This window comes from Lynx rufus, unplaced genomic scaffold (genome assembly GCF_022079265.1).
Source record: "Lynx rufus isolate CCGP_SWC_20201006 ecotype Redwood Valley unplaced genomic scaffold, mLynRuf1.p SCAF_4, whole genome shotgun sequence".
NCBI classification, from domain to species: domain Eukaryota; kingdom Metazoa; phylum Chordata; class Mammalia; order Carnivora; family Felidae; genus Lynx; species Lynx rufus.
The window spans coordinates 87,287,999-87,310,394 of record NW_025814856.1 but is presented as its reverse complement, the minus strand read 5'-3'; the positions used below and the strand labels follow the sequence as shown (position 1 = coordinate 87,310,394).

The following is a 22,396-nucleotide window of genomic DNA, read 5'->3' as shown; positions in this document are numbered from 1 at the left end:
TGTAATTTGAGAATGGGTTGGGAGGGTGGACATAGTAGGAACTTGGGGGGAGGGAGAGATTTCGAGGCGCTTTAATGAATTATGTACAGCACGAATATCGAATGCGTGTGACTTGGCTTTCCCAGAGTTCTGATGGAACATTCTCTTCTGGTTTCTGCAGTATCAAGTCATGGGTGGATAAGATGCAAGAAGACCTTGTCACACTGGCAAAAACAGCAAGTGGAGTCAATCAGCTTGTTGATGTGAGTACAACTGCAAGACATTTGTGAATCTTTGAATGCAGCTCTTATCTTCTAGGAAACTGCGTTTCTATATTATGAATAGGATGTGATTTTTCATGTGCATCGGGTAGTGAGATTCTGAGAAGGACCCTTGGTACCTGCTAGTTATTGTGAGCAAAGAATGTCATTCCCGGCAATTAATGTCGCGTTCTCACCATGCTTTACACTTTACACACAACCTTACCTTAGATGAGTTCATGTGATGTGCAGACTCCCCTAAAACTCATAGTGGGGTTTCATATGCCTGTTCTTCAGGGTATATTTTAGAATCTCACACCGTGGTGACTTTAAGTCCTTGATGGATTCTTTTGAATATCCTCAGTGGGAACACATGTTCTTTTTTTGAGGGTAGATAGTATTTTTAAAAATGGCTGGAAAGTGTTTATAGCCATGTCTGGAGACTAGAGTGAGTCATTGAGATGGGTAATAAAGATTTTTGTGTAAGAGAAGGAGACACTATAAAATATGTTTTCTTCTTCTGATTTATGAAATGGCTATGAAAGTCACTCTAAAATGATTCTTGGAAATGATAGCAGCGTATAAATATTTGTATAGCATCTTATATAGATTATTTTCCTTGGAAAAGAGCATTTACATGTAATTTCCATGAGATTAAAAAAAATTAAATGTCATTTCTTTACAGTCTCACTACTTTGATACTAGTGTAAGTAATGTAATAATTTGAAAGTACTTTTATCTTGTGTTCTTAGTGTTACAGTGAGACCTTTTGTTTTCCAAAAATGTGAGGAGTTGGTGGGGTGAGATATAAAAGCAAATATATGTATGATATATGAATATTTGTGATAAGAATATTTATATGTGAATATTCCTCCCAGGCAGAAACTAGAATATATGGTTACCTTATATATTGTTTGAATTTCATAAAGAAACCTACTAACAAATACTTTAAAAAGTTATTCTAGAATCTCTTTATAAACCAGTTGGAAGTTTCAACATGCAAAAGTATCTTAAGAAACAAATATCTGTGAGAGGAGATAGGGAATACATTTGGAAATGAAAAGTGTTTCCTTGTGAATAACAATGATTAAATTTAATTCTCATCAACACTTGTTACGCACATAGTACGTCCCAGGCACTGTTCAGGTGCCAATGATTGACAGAAATGCAGTTCCTCTCTTCAGAGGACTGACACTGTACTACTCAGAAATTTCCATTTTGTGGGCGCAAAGGTTCCAGAAAGCTACTTACTGGAAGGTGATGCTTGGGGTCTGCAATGATTCCTTATTGGACGATGTGTTAAAAAAATGAAATTGTGTCGGATAATAAGGCGAGCCTCTATGAAAGTGACAGTTTGTGGAATGAGAAAAAAGAAATGAGACTTGACAGATTCTGGTTAGAAGTTCTATGACTCTCTTTATTGGCAGTTTGAGATTAAGAATAAACTGCTCTCAGGAGCTGTCCTTCACTCCAGGGTTTCTCTAGCCTCAGAAACCACTTTCTTGGCTGACCTCACTTTTACTTTTGGTGTTAAGATGTAAACCCTTTTGCCGAATCTGCCTTTTGCAATGAATCATTAAAAAAAACAAACAAAAACCAAAAACAACTTACCTGATTTCCATTATGCTTTATCAAGCACAGGTTACTAAGAATACTGCAAATATTGATGAATGAATAAATGGCCTAGTCTGAATTTGGATAAAAAAATAGAACGGACAGGAGGAAAGAAAATCCCCACAGTGTTTTGCTTATGAGACATATACCTAACTATGTGACAGAAAAAAATTACAAATAATTATATATTATAACAAGGGATGGGAGAGAGAGAGAATGCAGAATCTATTATTGGAAAAAAATTAAGTATTGGGGCTCATAAAGAGTGTTATTTTGCATAGATAAATGATTCCATATGCCCCTATTCTTTTGCCTAGAAAGAAAAGGTCCTTGATGGGGGCTAAAGGGTTGCATTTCTTTTTGGCCATGGGAACTTAAAGCTCAGAGGAGTTGAAGGACACCAGACTTGAGAGTGAACTTTATTATTCTTTTTTCAACGTATATTTATTTTTGAGAGTGAGAGAGTGCACGCGCAAGGGAGGGACAGAGAGCGAGAGGGAGATACAGATTCCAAAGCAGGCTCCAGGCTCTGAGTTGCCAGCACAGAGCCCAACGCGGGGCTCAAAGTCACATACCGCGAGATCATGACCTGTGCCAAAGTCAGACGCTTAACCTGCTGAGCCACCCAGGTGCCCCGAGAGTGAACTTTATGCTGAGTTTGGGGGTATTGGATGCACGGTGAGGATCAAAAGTTGAATAGAGGAATTTAGCAGGTTCCTAGGTTGATATTTAATATTGTGGAAATGGTGATTCTTCCCTAATTATTTAATGGATCTGTTTTTCCTGGCATCACAGGACAGAACTAGCTTGTTACCTGAAGGTTCAGAAGCAGTTACGACGAGGCAACATAGCTAAAAGAAGGCAACTTTCTAATTTTATAAAAATTGCTTTATGGCATCATTAAATACTAGCCCAGGAAGATTGATAATGATTAATACATTGTGTTAATGGAAGATGTACATTGTGTTACTTTGATACATTTATATATTGCAGTACGATTGTAATGTTATTTATCACCTTACATACACCTATAATATAATATTATCTTCTGTTTTTAACAAGCCATATGCAGATTTTAGGATTTCTTCTTCTATGTTTTGAAAAATGCCTTTTGTATTTTGATGGGGATTATGACTTTGGGTAGTATAGCTGTTTGAAGTATATTAATTATTCCGATCCATGAACAAAGGATGTTTTGTTTGTTTTTGTTTGTGTCTTCTTTGAAATCTTTGAGCAGTCCCATTTTATGACTTTTAAACATACACACATAGACCTATGAATTCCTGTAGCTGACAAGTAGAGAGAGGCTGATTAACTAATATTAACTAATAGATAACATTAAAAAAATTAAGGTGGTCTTAGTATTCTTGGAAACAAAGTTTTTAAGTTTGTAAAACATTCTTGAGCAACTATTTTCTCACTTAATATGTTGATAAAATACTTCATGTACAAATATACTTAAATTTCAACCAGTACCTAAATTATCAGATATTCTGAATTAATGGGTTCTGTAAGAATGATAATTTGCTTTGTGAGGAAGTTTTTTAAAGATGAATCGATAAAAACAAACTACTGTTTGTTTTTCAATGAAAGACACTTTTAAGTCTGCAAAAAGTTGTTTTAAAAGAACACAGTTGGTAACGTGTCTGACTCAGGATTTCAGCTCAGGTCATGATCTTGTGGTTCGTGGGTTTGAGTCCCGCATGGGGCTCTGCACTGGCAGTGTGGAGCTTTTGTGGGATTTTCTCTCTTGCTCCCTCTCTCTGCCCCTCCCCAGCTCTTTAAAAAAGTGAAAAAAAGAAAAAAAGAAAACAGAAGTCTGCAAATAGGTCTGAGATCCTCAGTTGGTCCCCTGACCGACCCTGCTGTGTGGAAAGCAAATCACAATAATGTAAGCAAATCACAACCATCTGCGAGTTTTGTTGTCCTTTTGGACGATTTTTTTTTTCCACCTCCCCCTTTTCCTTTAGGAATCCAAGACTTCCTTGGGGCCTCCTGTTCATTAAAAAAATTGGACTGATGGTTCTCATTTACGTTTGTTTAAGTCTGTAGTAACTCCTTCGCTTCTAAGCAGAACATATTTGATATTAGGAAGCTGGTGTGAAGACGATGTTTTGAGAGAGGTGGAGTTTTTTCAAATAGGTCATTCCAAATAGGTCTCTTTTCCTGGTGAGGGTCGGATGGGGCCGGGGCACCAGCTGAACTTAGACTGAGGCGAGGCGTGTGATCTTCAGGGGGTGCGGAATTGAAGGAGGCACTCTGGAGAGTTGGAAACTTGCACCATCCGCAGAGTGAGTGAGTAACTCCTGGAATTCTGTGCCTGAGGGGACTTAAGTGCCTCAACCCTGGCGCCCAGGGACAGTAAAGGCCTAACTCCCTCTGTATCCCCGTGGCCAGAGGCAGAGACATTTGTAGCTTTCTGGACATCGCAAGAGGCCTCTGCTACATTTCCTTTTCTGTGCCTTTCCCATCCTACATATAATATGAAGCCTTTCTTATGGCTTTTTTGGATGATTTGTAAGCTTCCCAGACTCCTCTTGTATTTATTTCCGGTGCAGGGGTGATTCCTACAGTGTTAACAACGTACACATTTTGAAATCTTCACCCGCAATATCTGACACTTACCTTCTGTTTCAGTTCTAATGTTGTGTTGTATTTTCTGACAATGCAGGATGCTCTGGGAATCCAGTCTTTTTGTTAACAGACATTATTCTATCCCTTTAGCTTTGTAAGAGAGTTGACACAATGTGTGTCACCTTGGTTTAAGGCTTTCTTCTTACATGCAGATTCTGTCTGCATTTCTAACATGTTAGGTTAGAATATGCAAATGTTTTTAAGAAAATTGGTGAATCCCCCCCTCCCCCGGAATTGTAATTTTGGAGGTAAAATCATTCTGCATTGGTATCATCATAGAATTTTCTGGCTTTTGATTCACTATTGTGATTTCATAAGTTAAGATTGTATTAAAATCAATGCGTACATATTTCAATATGCTTTCAAAGATGTGACTATGAAATGTGTCTAAATATTGAGCATTCAGTACTCTTAATTAAGTTAGTATTTACATAAATGTTTTAAGTGAATAATTTCATTAGTAACTCATGGTATTAATAGACTGATGCTTTTACTTTGACATTGTGGTCACGTCACTTACGTAAATAGAATATTCATTTTCTAGGTGGTGGAGAGCTTCATATATTAATTTATTTACAAAAGAAGATACTCTAGAGAAGAACATAATTAATCATGGGTGATTCTGACGAGGAATCAGCAAGATGCTGAGGCAACAGCAAGGGCTGGGGTTTTCTTTTCTACTCTGGGGAGAGCTGCTAAGTAGCTGAGTGGTACTAGATTTCCTGTTACCTGCTTGTCAAGCGAGATAGATCTTAACACTCTCTCTTCCTTGCAGAAATGTTATAGGGGAAAAAGGAAATAGGAAATGAAACGGGAAAGTCATCACAGATGCTACGAAAATGTTAAATGCTTATGTCATGTTAAAATGTAGCTTTATGTTTTAAAATGTCGCCTTCATTTTACTTTACAAATGTAGCATAATTACTGTTTTATAAGAGTAATACAATTAATTTTCAAATATAACCTTATTGGATATTGATATTAAGAAGCAATTGTGAAGACTATATTTTGAAAGAGATAAAAAACAAGCAAACCCAGAATTACTGGTTTTATTTAGCTTTGCCTTATTCTCTCAATGAGGAAATGTTGTAACTAAATCAATTACCATAATTACGTAGGCAACTTGAGATTGCAGTTATTTTAGGGGAAAAACCCACTTTTTTTTTTCTCTCTCTAAGTAGCCAGAAGTCTATTTTGACTGCAGAGAGTACTATCAGTAGAGAGTATGGGTTCCCTGCACCCATCCACTGGAGGTTTTAAATTAAGACGCTAATTTTTTGAGCAGTGGTTAATTACATTCGTTTTTAAAGGTATGGAATAAACTCCAGGGCATTTCTAATGTGATGGTGACTTTCAAGATTTTATTAACTGGTTTTTAAATGAAGTACTATGGGTTCACAAACATGAATAGTAAAAGACTCATAAAAGGGTTTTTTTTTTCTTTTACTAATCCGTTCCATTATCAATCAGTACTTAACACCTGCTTACGTTGTACTAGTATTTAAGGGATATATGATTATTTGTTGTTTTTCCAAAGAGCAACCTAATGGTTGGGTAATACTGATTACAGAGGGAATGATAGAATGCCTCCTGTGCTCTCTTCTTGTCCGTGAGCAGCACAATGAAGATGGAGGCTAAGAACCCCTACGTGATGTAGCCACGCGGCAGCTTCTCTAGCACGAAGATGAATGGCATAAAAGACCGTCACTGCACACTCTCAGGGTACAGCATACAGCTCCTCATTATTTACTTTTCCTGAAGACATTTCATGCCTTTATGTCTAGAGCCGTTGTTCTCAGCCAGGGGCAGGAGACATTTGTCAGTGCTTGGAAACATTTGTGATGGTCACAACCGGAGGAGTGGGGAGCTCCTGGCATCTAGAGTCAAGAGGCCAAGGATGCTGCTATACATCCCACAATGCACAGGACACCATCTCGCAACAAAGAGTCATCTGGTAAAATTGTCAGGAGCTCTCGGGTTGGAAAACAGCTCTAGGAGGACTGAAAAATTTGAGGCAAGAATCAACATATGGAATTCTTTGTGTTAATATAAATTTGTAAAGTTGTCTATCAGCATTGATAGGTAGCAGTTTTGCTTTAGAAAAGCCATTTGTTAAGTATAATGGTTAAGAGCAAATTAAACTGTGCTGCTTTTAAAAATTATTTTGTTGGCAGTAAAACGAATTTGGGTCATTTGGGGTTAGGGGCATTAAGCAAGCAGCTCACTCAGCCTATGGTTAATTATTTTTTAATTTAGTTTTAATAGAATCTAGTATGATCTCTTGTACTTTTAATTGCTTATGAATTTGTTACTCAAAACGCACACACAGTTCATATGTGGCTCCAGATATGCAAAGTGAAAGAGGCTAGGTTAATGTTATCTCTGGAATTAGCAAACAAAAAACCCAAGTAGGTGGCTTATTATATGTATCTTAACACTTTTCTTGTTTTAATTCTGAATACTCTTTTTTTAAAAAAATTCTGAATATTCTTTTTTTTTAATGTTTATTTATTTTGAGAGAGAGAGAGAGAGCCCGAGCGTGCATGCACAAGTGGGGGAGGGGCAGAGAGCGGCACGGAGAAATCCCAAGCAGGTACTGAGCTGTCAGCACAGAGTCTGATGCAGGGTTCAATCTCATGAACGGTGAGATCATGACCTGAGCCAAAATCAGGAGTCAGATGCGTAACTGACTGAGCCACCTAGGCACCGCTAATTCTGAGCCTTCTTAAAGATAAACTTACTCTTTACCTTATGTATGAAATGTCTCCTGAAATCTGAAGAATTCTTGTTTTCTTTTTCTTTTCTTTTCTTTTCTTTTCTTTTCTTTTCTTTTCTTTTCTTTTCTTTTCTTTTTTCTTTTCTTCCTTCCTTCCTTCCTTCCTTCTCCTTCCTTCCTCTCTCTCTCTCTTTCTCTTTCTTTCTCTCTTTTTCTCTTTCTCTCTTTCTCTTTCTTTTGCTCAATTTAGTCTTTGTTATAGGTTAGTTTCTGTGTTCCAGGAATGAGCCCTTGTATTTAACCTTCTAGTTAAATATTATCGCCTGTTCTGATGTGTAGTTTGGAGAAAGCCCAGGCATATTTGTGCTTGTTACTTGTTCTGGTCCTTCTGCAATCTAATGCAAGCTGTAAAGTGTCACCATTAAATTCTCATTAATAGGAACTAGGGCAAGTAGCAGGATATACTGTGGAACATTCTCCAATTCTGATTTCATTCTTCCTAAATATGCTTCTTAAAGGTAATGTCTCATCTTAAATGTGATAGTGTCCCAGCTGAAAAGTTGTATCATATGGAAGGAGTAGGGAAAGTATTTTGAACTCTTGTGTTTGTTATTTGAATGCTGGTTTGGTATAGTTATCATCAGAAAAATATGCACCATAAATTCAAGAACATGATCAATTGTTTTATTTTTTTAATGTTTATTCATTTTTGAGAGAGAGAGAGTGAGCGTGGTGGAGGGGAAGAGAGAGAGGGAGACACAGAATCCGAAGCAGGCTCCAGGCTCTGTCAGAGCTGTCAACGCAGGGCCTGATGCGGGGCTTGAACTCATGAATGGAGAGATCATGACCTGAGCTGAAGTCAAGATGCTTAACCAACTGAGCCACCCAGGAGCCCCCAAACATGATCAATTATATATGTATATGTGCGTATATGTATATAATTACATGAGCACGTGTGTGTGTGTGTGTGTGTGTGTGTGTTGAGGTTCATAGTAAACAGGCCTATGTTATATTTTGAATTCTTGCTGTGTGCTAATTAACTTTACTAGAAGTTCTGAGCAAGAGAGCTTGGAGTTGACCATATTCTATGGTATAAACCAGTACTCTGAGTTTTATAGCTTTCCTTGATAGTGTGTCTCATTTTGCCTTTCAGTCTGTATTTTCTAATAATTCCTTGTATCACACAGATTCTGATTTCTTTCCCCCCATATTAATATATATTTCCCTCAAAGTGTGGCTGTCATTGCATCTTTTTGACTACTATAATCCATGTGATTTTATTTTACTCTGAATTCTGACAGCACAATTTTCTCTCCCTCGTAAGTGGAACACTAATAATCTTCACATTGATCATTACCTTGCTTTTGTGTATTTAGTCTGTTTTTAGGATGTGATGACCATTTAGGTGTTGTCTGCCTGCCATCAGTAGATACGAGTACTGGCCATGTGCAGACCATGTTTTATGTGCTGGGGTGTACCAATGAGCAAAATCTCTGTCCTCTTGAAATTTACATTCTGGTTAAAGGAAATATGAAATATATAACAAATGTGATGCTTAATAAATTATGAATGTTAGATGATGTTTGCAATTACTTGAAAGTAGCCAAAATGGACACTGGGTGTTGTATGTAAATGATGATGAATCGCTGAATTGTACCCCTGAATCCAACATTGCACTGTAGTTTAACTGACTAGAATTTAAATAACAATTTGGAAAAAAAAAAAAAAAGTAGTCAAATAAAAATCCCCAGCCATAAAAAAGTTCAAAGGTGGTAGCCTATCTCAGAAAGATAGGTTACAGGGAAAAGGAAACAAAATGCTATAATTTAAAGCGATTTTTACTAATTGTGTTAAACACAACTGACAGTGTACTAAAGAGTATTAAAGAGTGAGACATTTAAAAAAAACTTGACATTTATTTACGAGATTGCATCATTTACTGTTTTAATTAAAGAGTAGGTAGGGAGTGTTTGAAGAGATCAGGAGCTAATTAGTAAATATTGCATCTTTTTTTATGGCAACATTCATTTTTTTAACAGCTAATTTTTAACAGAGGAAGGTAGGGTTTCTAAAATTTTTCTTTGTTGTTGGTAAAATATATTCTAAGACAAATTCAGACCTAGTGTCACTATTCTTTACCTGACATGAAGGACTCTTGACATATCTGAACATCCCTTTCTATTGGCCCGCTTCTGTGATGATGTAACTTATGATAAATAAAAAGAAAGACTTTGTTATACTTGTGAATCACTGCACAATTTCTTAAGGTAAGGGAACTTTGATCTTTGAAAGTGACCACGAAAGAACATTATATCATTCTTTTTGTGCTAATACATCTTTTAGAAACAAGACATTCTTAGTTGCTAGGGAACAAGTAGTTCAAAAGCCCACAGAACACTTAATAAAGAAGAAAAAAACCCATATAACCAAACCATCCCACATTGCAAAATTCAAGTAAAAGCAAGTGAAATTGATTTTGTGAGTATCTAAAGCAGTTGAAGTGACAAGGCATCTCTTTTCCTACCTGCATTTGCCTTGAAGATGTTTGAATTTACTCCCCTTAGCCAGAAAAGGCAGTGAAATTAGAATGTTCGTGGGAGTCATGTCACAGTTTGTTTTCATCCCTCTCATTATTATGAGGTAGGATCATATTTATTCATCCAATTCATATATATTTTTGGACAATGTGTGCACATCTAGTTTGATATTTTTAGCTTTTCTCTCTAGAATTTCTTCTCAGAATCCCATGTTATTGTGAAGGTCATTGTTGGAGTCCTGAGATAATTTCCTTATTTTGTCAAGTTGAACAGAAATTACCCATTTCTCAACAGAATGATTGAAATGAATGGCATGAATCTAATGAGTAATGAAATGAAGGTGCAAAGTAGTAATTAATAATGTTAGTCACAACCTTCAAAGCATGGGGTCTGTCTTAGCATTTTTATTTTTTGACAGAAAGATTCGCTTGGGAGTTCATCATAGAATCACTATCCAGAGGCTGATTATTATTGTTACCTCTCAGCTGGAGCTCTTCACAACTAATTCATTGTTTTAGTTTTCTATTATTAGTGTGACACATTCCCCAAAACTTGTTGACTTAAAGCACAAATTTATTATTTTACAACCTGTAGGTCAGAAGTCCTTCCCTTGGCTCATGGCCCCTCTCCAACGTCTTCAAATCTGGCGACATTGGAATGATTTCTTCTCATGCTGCGATCTCTCTGGTTTCCTGTGTAAAGTCCCATCTTTCTCTTCCATTTTCAAGGACCCTTGTGATTATATTGGACCCTCCAGAACAAACCAGGATAACCTCTTTCTTTTCCATTTAATTTAATGCATTAATTTATTTTCTAATATTTATCTTTTATTTTAGAGAGAGAGTGTGAATGGGGGAGAGGGGCAGAAGGAGAGAGAATCCGAAAGAGTCCCAAGTGGGCTCTACATTCAGTGTAGAGACTGATGTGGGGCTTGATCCCACCACCCTGGGATTGTGACTTAAGCCAAAATCAAGAGTCAGACACTCAACCGATTGAGCCATTACCATCTGCAAACATCATTCCCCTTTGCCATGTAACAGCACATATTCACATATATGTGCGGATACCTTTGGGGTGGGGGGGCTAGTGTTCCACCTACCATAGCCATCACTTGTGTCACTCTGTGGTATGTGCCTGTTGCTTTCCTTCCACTAGTCTTTTCACTTCTGCTGTTTGTGCCTTTGATTGACCTAACTGTTGTCCTGTGGTGAGAGAATCTGATTGGTTCAGTATGTTGTCACTGCTTGTACAAATCTTTTGTACCTGTTTCCTCGCAGGCTATTGAGTCAGAAGTTAGCAGCTTCTAGATCTGATATGTTCTGATGCGATTGGCCAGGGGCCAAAGGCAAGGTCACACATTAGAATATTGTTACCCATTTGTCAGGAAATACCTACGACTCTTCTTTCATTAGGGACTGTCACAAGGAAAGCTTTTCTCAGAAGGATGGCTATGGGCATGGCAGAAATCTGGGTTGCTTATTCCGGACAAGTTCCATGGGAGGAAAGTTAATGTACAAGTACTGAGGGAAGGGGTGGTCAAAATTATACATACTTAAGATTTAATACTCAAGAATTTCTGTTTTCTTTTAGAGAACTTTTTCATGATCTGCCATTCTCTCTCCCAAAGGAAAAAGATTTAGTCCTGCCATTTTGAAGCTTTTGTTTAAACTGCCTTCCCATGATCTCTAATGTTCTTGACTTTACTCCTTGGCACCTGGGCACAAGGGGAAACCTGTGACAAGATGTGCAGTGTATGTGCTGTTTTCTGTTCTCTTGTTATAAATACTGAATATGGGTGCTACTAAGAACTTGGCCAGGCTCCTTAGCCTGCATAGGGCCCTCGAGTCTGGGTGCGTCGCACCATCATTCTTCAGCTGGGATTCTGCTTCCCACTGTCTGTCCCTCAATTTCTGCATTGGAGTTCCCTTGATCCTGCCCTGAGGCCATCTTCTAGCAGAGGGATTAATTCTTAGCTCCCTTTCGTATTCATTCCAACAATCTTTCCTATTTCTCCACATCCTGCTGAAACCAAGGGACATCTCCGGTATAGAGTGGCACTGCAGACTCACTTTGCCTAAACCTACCATGTTACCATTTTCCTTTCTACTACTCTGGGCAGTGGTTTGCTCCTTCACGATGTGAAATTGGGGACCCAAGCTGTCTCCACTCTGATAACTCCAAAGCCTGAATTTCAGTATTCTAACACGGTAGTTAATTCAATGTACTTTTTAAGTTTCTTAAAGTTAGTAAATGATAATGTATGTGAAACACCTCAGAGTGCTATAGAGTAGATGCCTAAAATTGATTGCTAATATAATATTCTAGGTCATCGCAAACCTGGAAACGTACCTCACTTTCAGTAAGCATCTCTGGGATATCTGTGTAGTAAGTCTTACGATTTCTGAAACATTTCTGTATGTTCAGTGAGCGATTATATCATTGAGTGGTGTCACTTTTTAGATATTAGAAGTTATTTTTATTTTTATTATTATTTTCTTGTTCATTTTTGAGAGAGCGCACACAAGCAGGGCAAGGGCAGAGAGACAGGGAGAGAGAGAATCCCAAGCAGGCTCCAACCCTGGGAGCCAAAAGTGGACTTGAACCCACGAACTGTGAGATCATGACCTGAGCTGAAATCAAGTGCTTAACCTATTGAGCCACCCAGGTGCCAAGAGGTTATTTTTAAATGTACTCTCCTTCTAGAGATTATGTGGGAACTATGGATTTGGAGCAAAGACACTTAGAGGTTTCCAGTGAAAAAAAGGAAGGGAAACCATATTCTCTGTTGTCTCCAAATGTAATAGTGAATGCTCCTTAAACCCAGTTAATTAAGATTGTAAGAAAGCAAGAATGTACAGGTGGTACATTTTTCTGTTAAAATCTGTGGCAAGGATGGAAGTGAGAGAATTTGAACTATAGAAAAATTAAAGCGTATTTTAGTGTATCAGGAGGGAAAACATCCTGTCTAGGATTCTCTTTATTGTGATGTATTCTTTCTAGTAGAAGGAATGGAAGCCAGTGTCATACAGCATATGAGGAATTGACATGTGATTTTAATGGACCTCTGTTGGGTGGCAAAACCCAAATTATTTATACTACGCTCTTTTGTTTTATTTATTTAGTTATTTATTTATTTATTTCCTGGAAAGAGCTTGGATAAAATGGTGAAACAGACAATTATTTTTTAAAAAAGATAAAAAGAACAGGAAGAGAAAAAGAAAAGATACTTAAGGTTCTGTTTTTTTTTTCTTAATATATTTTTTTAACGTTTATTTATTTTTGAGAGACAGACAGAATGTGAGCAGGAGAGGAGCAGAGAGAGAAGGAGCCACAGAATCCGAAGCAGGCTCCAGGCTCTGAGCTGTCAGCACAGAGCCTGACACAGGGCTCGAACTCTTGAACCATGAGATCATGACCTGAGCCGAAGTCGGATGCTTAACCAACTAAGCCACCCAGGTTCCCCAAGGTTCTGTTTAAAAAAGAAAACAAAAGCAAAAAAAAAACCCAACTCTGTTAACATACTAAATATTGTAGAAATAGGGTTTTATTTAGTGGTGGGAAGAATTATAGATGTAGGTACTTTATAGCAATATATCATATAATCTTAAAAATCCACTGAACTCTTCTCCTCTGAAAACCGTTTGCTAAACATATACCAGGAGAGTTTTTGAGAGCCTTCGCAGTACCTCTAACAAAAACAACAAAGAATATTACATTCTTTAAGACCAGAAACAAGAACTACTTCTTTTGGTGGGGCAGTTATATGGTCTTAATTCATTTTGATCACCAAGAAAACATTTCAAATGTGGTTTTATACATTAAAAAGTACAACAGGATATTTATATTGGGGCTGTAGACTTCAGCTTCCTTGACCTCATTTATTTAAAGTTTATTTGTATGTTAGATACTGTTTTTTTCCCCTTAAGGATTTAAAAATTACTATAGAATCCATCTGAGAGAATATTGTGTATTTATTTGAGAGGATTTGTGTATACTTGAATTGAATTTTTACTTCTGATTCATAATCCATTCATCCTTCAAAGAACCTATAAGATATCTGGCATATGATGTAGGTAGTGACTTAAGTGACATTGTGTGTGGTGCATACTGTGAAGTACAGATTGTGTATTTGGGACTAATCTCTCCCAACTCTGACTTCTGTTGCAGTCCCTGTACCATAGGAAGAAGGTCAGACTTCATACAGAAGCGAACACAATATTAATGGTACAAAGCACAACTGCCTCTCACGCCAATTAGCTTTATTGGTTTTACCGCAAAGAACTAAATGTCCTGGATCAATTACAGCGATGTTGAGGCTTACCTGTTTGTTTCCCAAATCAATTAATCTATTAAGGAGTTCGTGTTCCTGGATGTCATCTTAGGCTAAAATGAAAGAGAGAGGCTTAGGTTGGATGGAGTTGTTTGTGGACAACCTGGTCTGTAGAATAAGACTCAATAATATGCCCCTTAGCAAGAAAGTGTAAGCAATCCAGTAATATGCAGGAATTTCAAACAAAACTAAATATGGGGAATTTATATGCGTAGACTACTGTGCCTTGAATAGTTGGGACGAAAAACCTACAAGGTCAAAGTTCAAATGAGTATTAGGGGTTCCTGGGTGGCTTGGTCTGTTGAGCATCTGACTCTTGATTTCAGCTCAGGTCATGATCTCACGGTTTTGTGAATTCAAGCCCTGCATCGGGCTCCATGCTGACAGTGTGAGGCCTGTTTAGGATTCTGTCTTTCTCCCTCTCTTTCTCTCTCAGAATAAATAAACTTAAAAAAAAAACAAAAACAAAAAAACTTCAAGTATTAGAAAAACCTCAGAGTTTAAGTAAAAAAGTTCAGGAGTTAAGGTTTCACTTAAATATTTTAAAACTATTAATTTTGAATCATTTAAAAAAATGGAGGCTTCATGTAAAACTAATGTGTTCTGTAATAAATGTTAGCATATGCATCCGTGTATATTTGAAACCAGTATCTATCAGTGGCATCCGTGGTCAGCTTGGACCGGGCTATAGAACCTGTTGGTAGTATTGCAGAAAGCTGGAGTTCTGCCAGCAAAAGCAGGGTTGAACTGGTTCCTGCATGTGCCTGGATTCACGTCTCCTAAGACCGTAAAAACCTGCCAGGCCCTGGCTTTCAAAGATGGTTTAGTCATGCATGTGCAGCCCATCTGTTGGGCACATAAGGGATTTCCTCCTCGGCTAAGCCCAGCAGCCTCAAGCATGGCCGCTGTTTCTCCCTTCCCCCACCTTTCTCGAATTCTTTCTCTCTGCCAGGAGTGCACAGGCTCTGCAAACCAGGTGCTTCTTATGCCACTCTAGGGAAATCCTTGCACAGACACTGATGGGAGGCAAAATTATAGTCTGCTGCTCCTGCCTAAGCTTACTTTTAGCATAGCATGGTTCAGTGATCTAAACAAAACTGCAGGGATTGAGTTTGCTAATAAAAATTATTTGCACTAGTACAGTTCTAACCAAACTTCAACGTAGGCCTCAGTGATCTTCAACTCTTCTGTGTAATAAAGCTGTGTGTATTACCTGGATGAGACTTAGCATGAGCTTCATGCTCTGTCTCTCAGTCTTCCTCTTCCTCCCTCTCCCTCTCTGACTCTCTCTTTGCATGAGCTTCAGCAGCATACAATTTGACCTCAACGGTTGTAGCCGTTGAGCAGCGGTAATAGTGGGAAGTCTCCTTCGAAAACTTCTTTCTTTCCCCTTCCTCTTACCTTTGCGCACTGTACACATCCTCCAAGTTTGACCTCCTGGGCTTCCCTTCCAGTGTTTTGCAGCAAGGTTTAAAATAATGATGATGATGATCATCATCGTCATCCTGTTGGCAGTTAATACCAGGTTTTGAATTAGGGGAGGTACAATTTCAAGTCACAAAATTTCATACACGAATCATTGGGGTACAAGATCTCCTACCAGCTGTTAACATGACCTGCTGTTTTGGCAAACGCGTGGTCTGGCAGCAGATTTTTATTTACATAGATACTTTTGACACATCCAAACTCCAAAGAGATCAAAATGAAGAAAGAGTGGGTCTTTCTAATCGGTTGTTTATGGTTTACAATACATTCTGTGAATTTAAGAACCACATATGCAGTTATTAATTATCTTTTCCCTTCCGGCAGATTTATGAGAAGTATCAAGATTTGTATACTGTGGAACCAAATAATGCACGGCAGCTGGTGGAAATTGCAGCCAGGGATATTGAGAAACTTCTCAGCAACAGATCCAAAGCCCTGGTGGTGAGTTGAAATGGGCTCTGCTCATTTTATTATTTTCCATTACTTGTTTATGTTTCATACTTTATTTTCTTCAGTATGCTTTCTTTACCTTGGATACTGTGTCCGTGTAATATGTTCCTAAAAGGTGAGATATCATGGTTTCATTGTGAACCTTATTTCTAATTATTGGTTTGTTTTTTAGAGGATTCTGTTACATAAGAACAGTATATTTAATTGGTCCAGACATCTCTTTATACATATGTAAGTTGTGATGCATAATAATAATGTTTAAATCTATTAGACAACATAAAATCACACATATTGCCAGCGCTCATAAAACCGCCTTTGTAGTATTCTCCTTTCTGATCACCCTCCCTCCTTGCCAGAGGTGGCCAGTATACAAATATCTGATGACTCATTTCTTTTCTTTTTAAAAATAGATGTGCCTCACATAGATGTGTTGGGAAACAAGATGATTATTGGTTTGCTTGTTTTCCAGCTTTATTAAAACCACGTTGTGCTGTGTGTTGTCATTACCAACTTGCTGTCTTCCCTCAACGTTATGTTTGTATGATTTATCTGGGTGTGTGCATGTAGCTTTCATTCACTCTTATTCACATTTAAATAGTATGAGCATATTTTATGAGTATATATCTCAGTTTGTTCATTTACTCTCTGTCGGTAAATTATTATTTGAATCATCTCCAGATGAGTGCTACTATGAATAGTGCTACTCAATTTTCTTGAACAAGTCTCCTGGTTCATACATGCAGGGATATCTGTAGAGTGTTATATACATGATAGTAAAATTAGTAGAGTGTAGAGTACTCATAAAGTCACTTTTACAAAAGTATGAAAATTGTTTTCCGAAATAGTTGTATCAATTTAGACATCCACTAGCTATATACAAATCTCCTTTGATCCATATTCTGGACAATAAAAGGTGATATCACATGTCTTTTTATTAAAAAAAAAAAAACCAACTTTTTAAATGGTGATGTCATACCTCTTTTTATCAAAAAAAAAACCTTTTTTTTTTTGAGTTTTATTTATTTATTTTGAGAGAGAGAGAGAAAATGGGGGAGCAGCAGAGAGAGAGAGGGTGAGAAAGGGAATCCAAAACAAGCTCCACGCCTTCAGCATAGAGTCTGATGTTGGGCTTGAACTCATAAAACCCTGAGATGGTTAACTGACTGAAACCAAAAGTCGGATGCTCAACCAACTGAGCCATGCAGGTGCCCCAGATTGCTTAATTATAGACAATCAAATGGGTGTAAAAGGTACCTCTGGTTCTTATTTTTTTTTTTTAATTTTTTTTTTTTAATGTTTATTTTTGAGACAGAGAGAGACAGAGCATGAACAGGGGGAGGGCCAGAGAGAGGGAGACACAGAATCTGAAGCAGGCTCCAGGCTCTGAGCTGTCAGCCCAGAGCCCGATGCGGGGCTTGAACTCACGGACCGCGAGATCATGACCTGAGCCGAAGTCGGCTGCTCAACCGACTGAGCCACCCAGGCGCCCCTCTGGTTCTTATTAATGAGGCAGACATTTTGTTTTATATTCACTCACCAGTTTTGTTTCTTCAGTGAAATATCTGTTCAGATCTTTTGTGTATTTTAATTCTTTAAATTAATTTGTAGGTTATGTATTCTTTATAGTGACTCATTTAAGTTATATATAATACAAATATCTTTTTTTTAAGGAATTTTTTTAATGTTTATTTTTGAGAGAGAGATTGAGACAGAGTGTGAGTTGGGGAAGAGCAGAGAGATAGAGAGGGGCACAGAATCCAAAGTAGGCTCCAGTTTCTGAGCTGTCAGCACAGCACAGATCCCAACATGGGATTCAAAGTCATGAGCTGTGAGATCATGACCTGAACCGAAGTCGGAAATACTTAACCGACTGAGCCACTCAGGCTTCCGAAATACCTTTCTCTGACTTGCTTGGGACTTGTCTTTTCATTGTCCTTATGGTAGATCTTGATAAAATAAGTTCGTAATTTTAGTGTAGTCAAAGTCATCTTTTTAACAAGTTATTCGTATTTTAGGGCATATATTTTAAGAAATCTTTCCCTATGCTGAGATTATAAACATTTGTTCTATATCCCATTCTAAAAAGTTCTTTCAGATTTATTTATTCCACCTACCAACTAATGTCAGTATATAATGTTCACTTGCCCTTGAAATTAACTGTTTTTTCTAACCAATTTTCTCAAGGCCATTTATTAGTTTGCATAACCCTAATGAGCTCCAGTCATCAAGCTAGATACCTGGTAAGCCAGTCCCTCACCATATTCTTTCTTCTTCATTAGGATCTGGAGTATTCTGGAAGCTTCCCATTTAATCGAAGTTTTAGATTCATCATGTTATTATCCAAGAAAATCTTTAGTGGGATTTTGATTGCATTGACTCAGACCAAATTGGGAAGATCGATATCGTTATGATATTTTGTCTTTCTTTTTATAAATATGCTATTGTTTCCATTGAGCATGTTCTTATTCCGTTCAATAGAGTTTTACAACTTCTTTGTGAAGTTCCTATACGTCTTCTGTTAGATATAATGCTCGAGCTTATGTTTAGTTTCTCTTAGACTATAAATCACAGCAGTGTTACAAGTATTTGTCCCAGGACAATTCTGAATTTCCTGTTGACTTATCACTAACAATCAAGATCTTTAGTTTATTTTATATATATGTTGGCACTCAGAAATTTTGCCTGTTTTCTTGGCACTTATAAATCTTTGTTTCTTAAAATACCGAAGATACTGTTGTAATGTAACAGGAGAGCTCTTTGGAATATTTGAAATGCCATATTGCCCGAAGTTGAAACATTTAATTTTTTAAGAAATAAATCAGTGAGTTATCCATGGTAAAATAAGCTTTCATTACTGGAAGATTAAAAGTGTTATTATCTTCCATTTGGGGTATGTGGATACCATTTTTAAGCATCATTTATACATGTAAATGTGTTTTGAATAAAAGTTTATTTAATAAAAATAAGATAGGTACTTTTCACTTGTGATTAATATTTACTCTCAGCTGAAAATGATTCTAATTATCTTGATTTTTATCAGCTTACATTTTTCCTCCAAATGTAAGAAGCAGGTAATCTGGATATCAAAGTCTCATGAAAAAAGGTCAGAGAATGAAATAGGATGTATCTTGCCTTAATTGGATTAAAATGGAGCCTATTGTGACTTTCTTTTTGTCATTCAGAATTGAAGTTCTAGACACCTGGTACATTATTTGAGTCCTGTGGGGATCAGTGACTATCCCAAGTGCGTGAATGGCAGAATCTAGAAATCACAATGGCTAATTAAATGTGGAATTAGTTCGATTTTATGCCAGGGAGAAAGAGTCATGTTTGTTTTCAAACTAAATTCTTTATTTAACTGTTTTGATTCCACAAAAACAGAAAACACATTATATCAAAGGGAAATGTTTTGCGACCAACTGAAAAACAGGTGCTACATTGTACTGGAAGTGAATGCAAGATGGCATTATTAATTAACTTCTATTTTTATGGTAGGCTTATAGTCAGACTTTTTGACTAAAAGAGCTTTCTTTAATTTATCTGGGTGGGTTGCCAATATAATTCCACATGTAAATACACTGGAAAAATAATGAATATACAAATTGGAAGGAGATGATAAAATTTAATACCAGTTAGACCTTATGAGTGCTTACTGGTGGCATTATTTAATTATTTCTCATAATAATACTTAGCTCTAGACATCATTATTAGTCTCATTTTTTCAATGAGAAAACAGGGTCTTTGAGAAATCCTCTAATTTGCTCAAGGAAGTTTATCTAATAACTAATGTATGCCAGTGCCTCTTAAATTTTAATGAGCATTTACTTCACCTGTGACTCTTGTTAAAATGTACCTGTTTATTCAGGAGACCTGGCTGGAGATGCTAAATTTCTAATGAGCTCATAGGTGGTGCTAATGTTTCTGGTACAAGAACTATTCTTTGAGTTAGCTAGAATGTGAGAGCATTCAAATTCTTGTGTGTCTGACTTCAAGATCTGCATTCTTACCTAACACATAAGTATATCCTTTGTCCTGGAAAATGTGTATAATCATAAAGCGGAAGAAATGAAGGCTAGGGAGTATGCTATAAATTACTGTTCATTCAGATTGACTAGGAATTGGATATTTAGTTGGTAGAATATTCTGGAAGGCTATGAATTTTTTTTTTTAGTGACTTCTAGATCAATTAGCCATCTCCAGAAATTGACTCAATGAAGTAAAATAATACCGTATTGAAAAAAAAAATTTCTTGGGGCGCCTGGGTGGCTCAGTCGGTTGGGCGTCCGACTTCGGCTCAGGTTATGATCTCGCGGTCCGTGAGTTCGAGCCCCGCATCGGGCTCTGGGCTGACAGCTCAGAGCCTGGAGCCTGTTTCAGATTCTGTGTCTTCCTCTCTCTCTGACCCTCCCCTGCTCATGCTCTGTCTCTCTCTGTCTCAAAAATCAATAAATGTTAAAAAAAAAATTTTTTTTAAAAAAGAAAAAAAATTTTTTTTTATTTGAATGTGAAAAAAATTTTAAACCTTTATTCTTCTTCCATATCAAGATTAGCAACATAAGGTGTCTTTGAGATTATGTTATAAATGTAAAATCTATGAAAGAGAAGTAAATTGAACTGTTTTTTTTTTTTCTCACATATCTACTAAAGAAGTTTCCTAACAGCTTATAGTTGATAATTTGGCATTTATTTTAAAGGAAATGGCAGCTGGAGTCCATCTTTCCTCCCTCCTTCCCTCCCTCCCTCCTTTCCTCCCTTCCTTCCTTCCTTCCTTCCTTCCTTCCTTCCTTCCTTCCTTCCTTCCTCTATTTATTTATTTAAGTGAAATGATTAATTTTTAGTATCCGTGATAAAGTTTACTGTGCATACATGTACACAGATTTTATGTTTTTTTAACTTAGTTTCTAAATTCTGTTACAAACTGTTGATTTAAAACTGAATTACAACATATTTTATTCCTTTTTGTTTTTCTCACATTTGTTTATGTAAAACTCTGTACTACTTCTACTAGTATTTTCTTTTTCTCAGTTTCAGCATCGATTTTGACTTTTTAGTCACACTCCTTTTAAGCTGTGGTCATTTTCTCTGTTCCATCAACCAACCTTAGAGCTGAAAGAGAAACCAATATAAAAATTTTTAGTTGCTTTGGCCCTGAAACTATCTTTCTTATAGCAAAACAGACTTTTCCACTTAAAGAGTTGTTGGTTTTGGTTTGGTTTTGTCTTCGTGACTATAGAGAAACATGCATCTGATGATTGATGTTCATGAGGCTCTTATAGAAATCCTATGAAGTAGGCATGTTCAACATCTACAATAAGTATTTTATAAATGAGGAAACTCAGACACGACCAGCATTCTTGTTCAAGGCTTGTATAGATAAAATGAGGTGGTGGTGGAATTCAGTATGAGGATATCTGACTACAGTTGGGTTTTTCTCCCCCTCTCTAAACCCACACTGGTTATTTAAACCATCTTATTCCTAAGATTATCTACTACATGACTGGTTTTCTGACATTTGTTACATCTCTGTCTCAGAAAATGGCTATGTGATGATTATCCTGCTAACATTATTGGATTATTCTTAGTCTCCAGTCAAAGAATGTTTACAAGTAACGCCCACCCCTCTCCACTCCCCCCCCCCAAAAAAAACCCAAACCACAATGAATCATTTAACATTGTTATCAACATTTATTTTGGCCTAATCTAGGCTGAAAACTGCAACTGTACATGAATAGCCCATGGGAGAAAGCTCTTCAGCAAAATGATCCAACCTCCAGTGGTGCCTTCTGAAACATAGAGGTGAATGAAGTCAGTGGTTTCGTGGTTCACCATCCTGCCCAGGCCAAGGACATCTGCTGAACCAATGAAGGTTTCCAGACATTTTGCTCAAAGCAAATAGGATTAAGGTTATAATAATTGAATTTCTGTAGTGACACTTTTCCAATTAGGGCGTATCTTGTCTCCCTCTGGTGTCCTGGTAACTTTAATTAAAGCTACTTCCAATTTATTATAAAACTTTGAATACTGTAATATGCCCAGCTCTTCTTTCAACCTTGATACTGACTTTAAGATTAGATAATGAAAAGAACAAAATGGCAAATGTTTTCAATGACTATTAAAGTAGGGTCTTTTTTTCTGGAAGGATGAGATCCTAGTTGTTTGATCAAATTGTTTTCATTTATTTGAACTCATACTTCTGTCTCTTTCATGTTTCTCAGCAATGCCTCTAGGGTTTGCTGAAAATGCTGATTCCTGGCCTTTAAGAGAGTTTAACTTGGAAATACAGGAAGAAATATCAGAAAAAATTGGTCCAAATTGATGGTAAAGAGATTTCAGGAAGACATGTGAAATGTTTCAGAGACTTGAAGAATAAAAAGTGTGTTGTATTTGGGTA

General features: G+C 37.0%; 1 protein-coding gene across 6 annotated transcripts in view; it reads left to right on the top strand.

The window, feature by feature from the left end:
* The window catches only part of CACNA2D1 (calcium voltage-gated channel auxiliary subunit alpha2delta 1), a 494,284-nt gene that overhangs the window by 89,723 nt on the left and 382,165 nt on the right, over positions 1-22,396 (top strand). For all 6 annotated transcript variants that reach the window (XM_047096155.1, XM_047096153.1, XM_047096154.1 and 3 more), the window contains exons 2-3: positions 161-242; positions 15,880-15,996. In XM_047096155.1, coding sequence (XP_046952111.1) covers positions 161-242; positions 15,880-15,996 — 199 coding nt within the window. The remainder of the gene's footprint in view (positions 1-160; positions 243-15,879; positions 15,997-22,396) is intronic.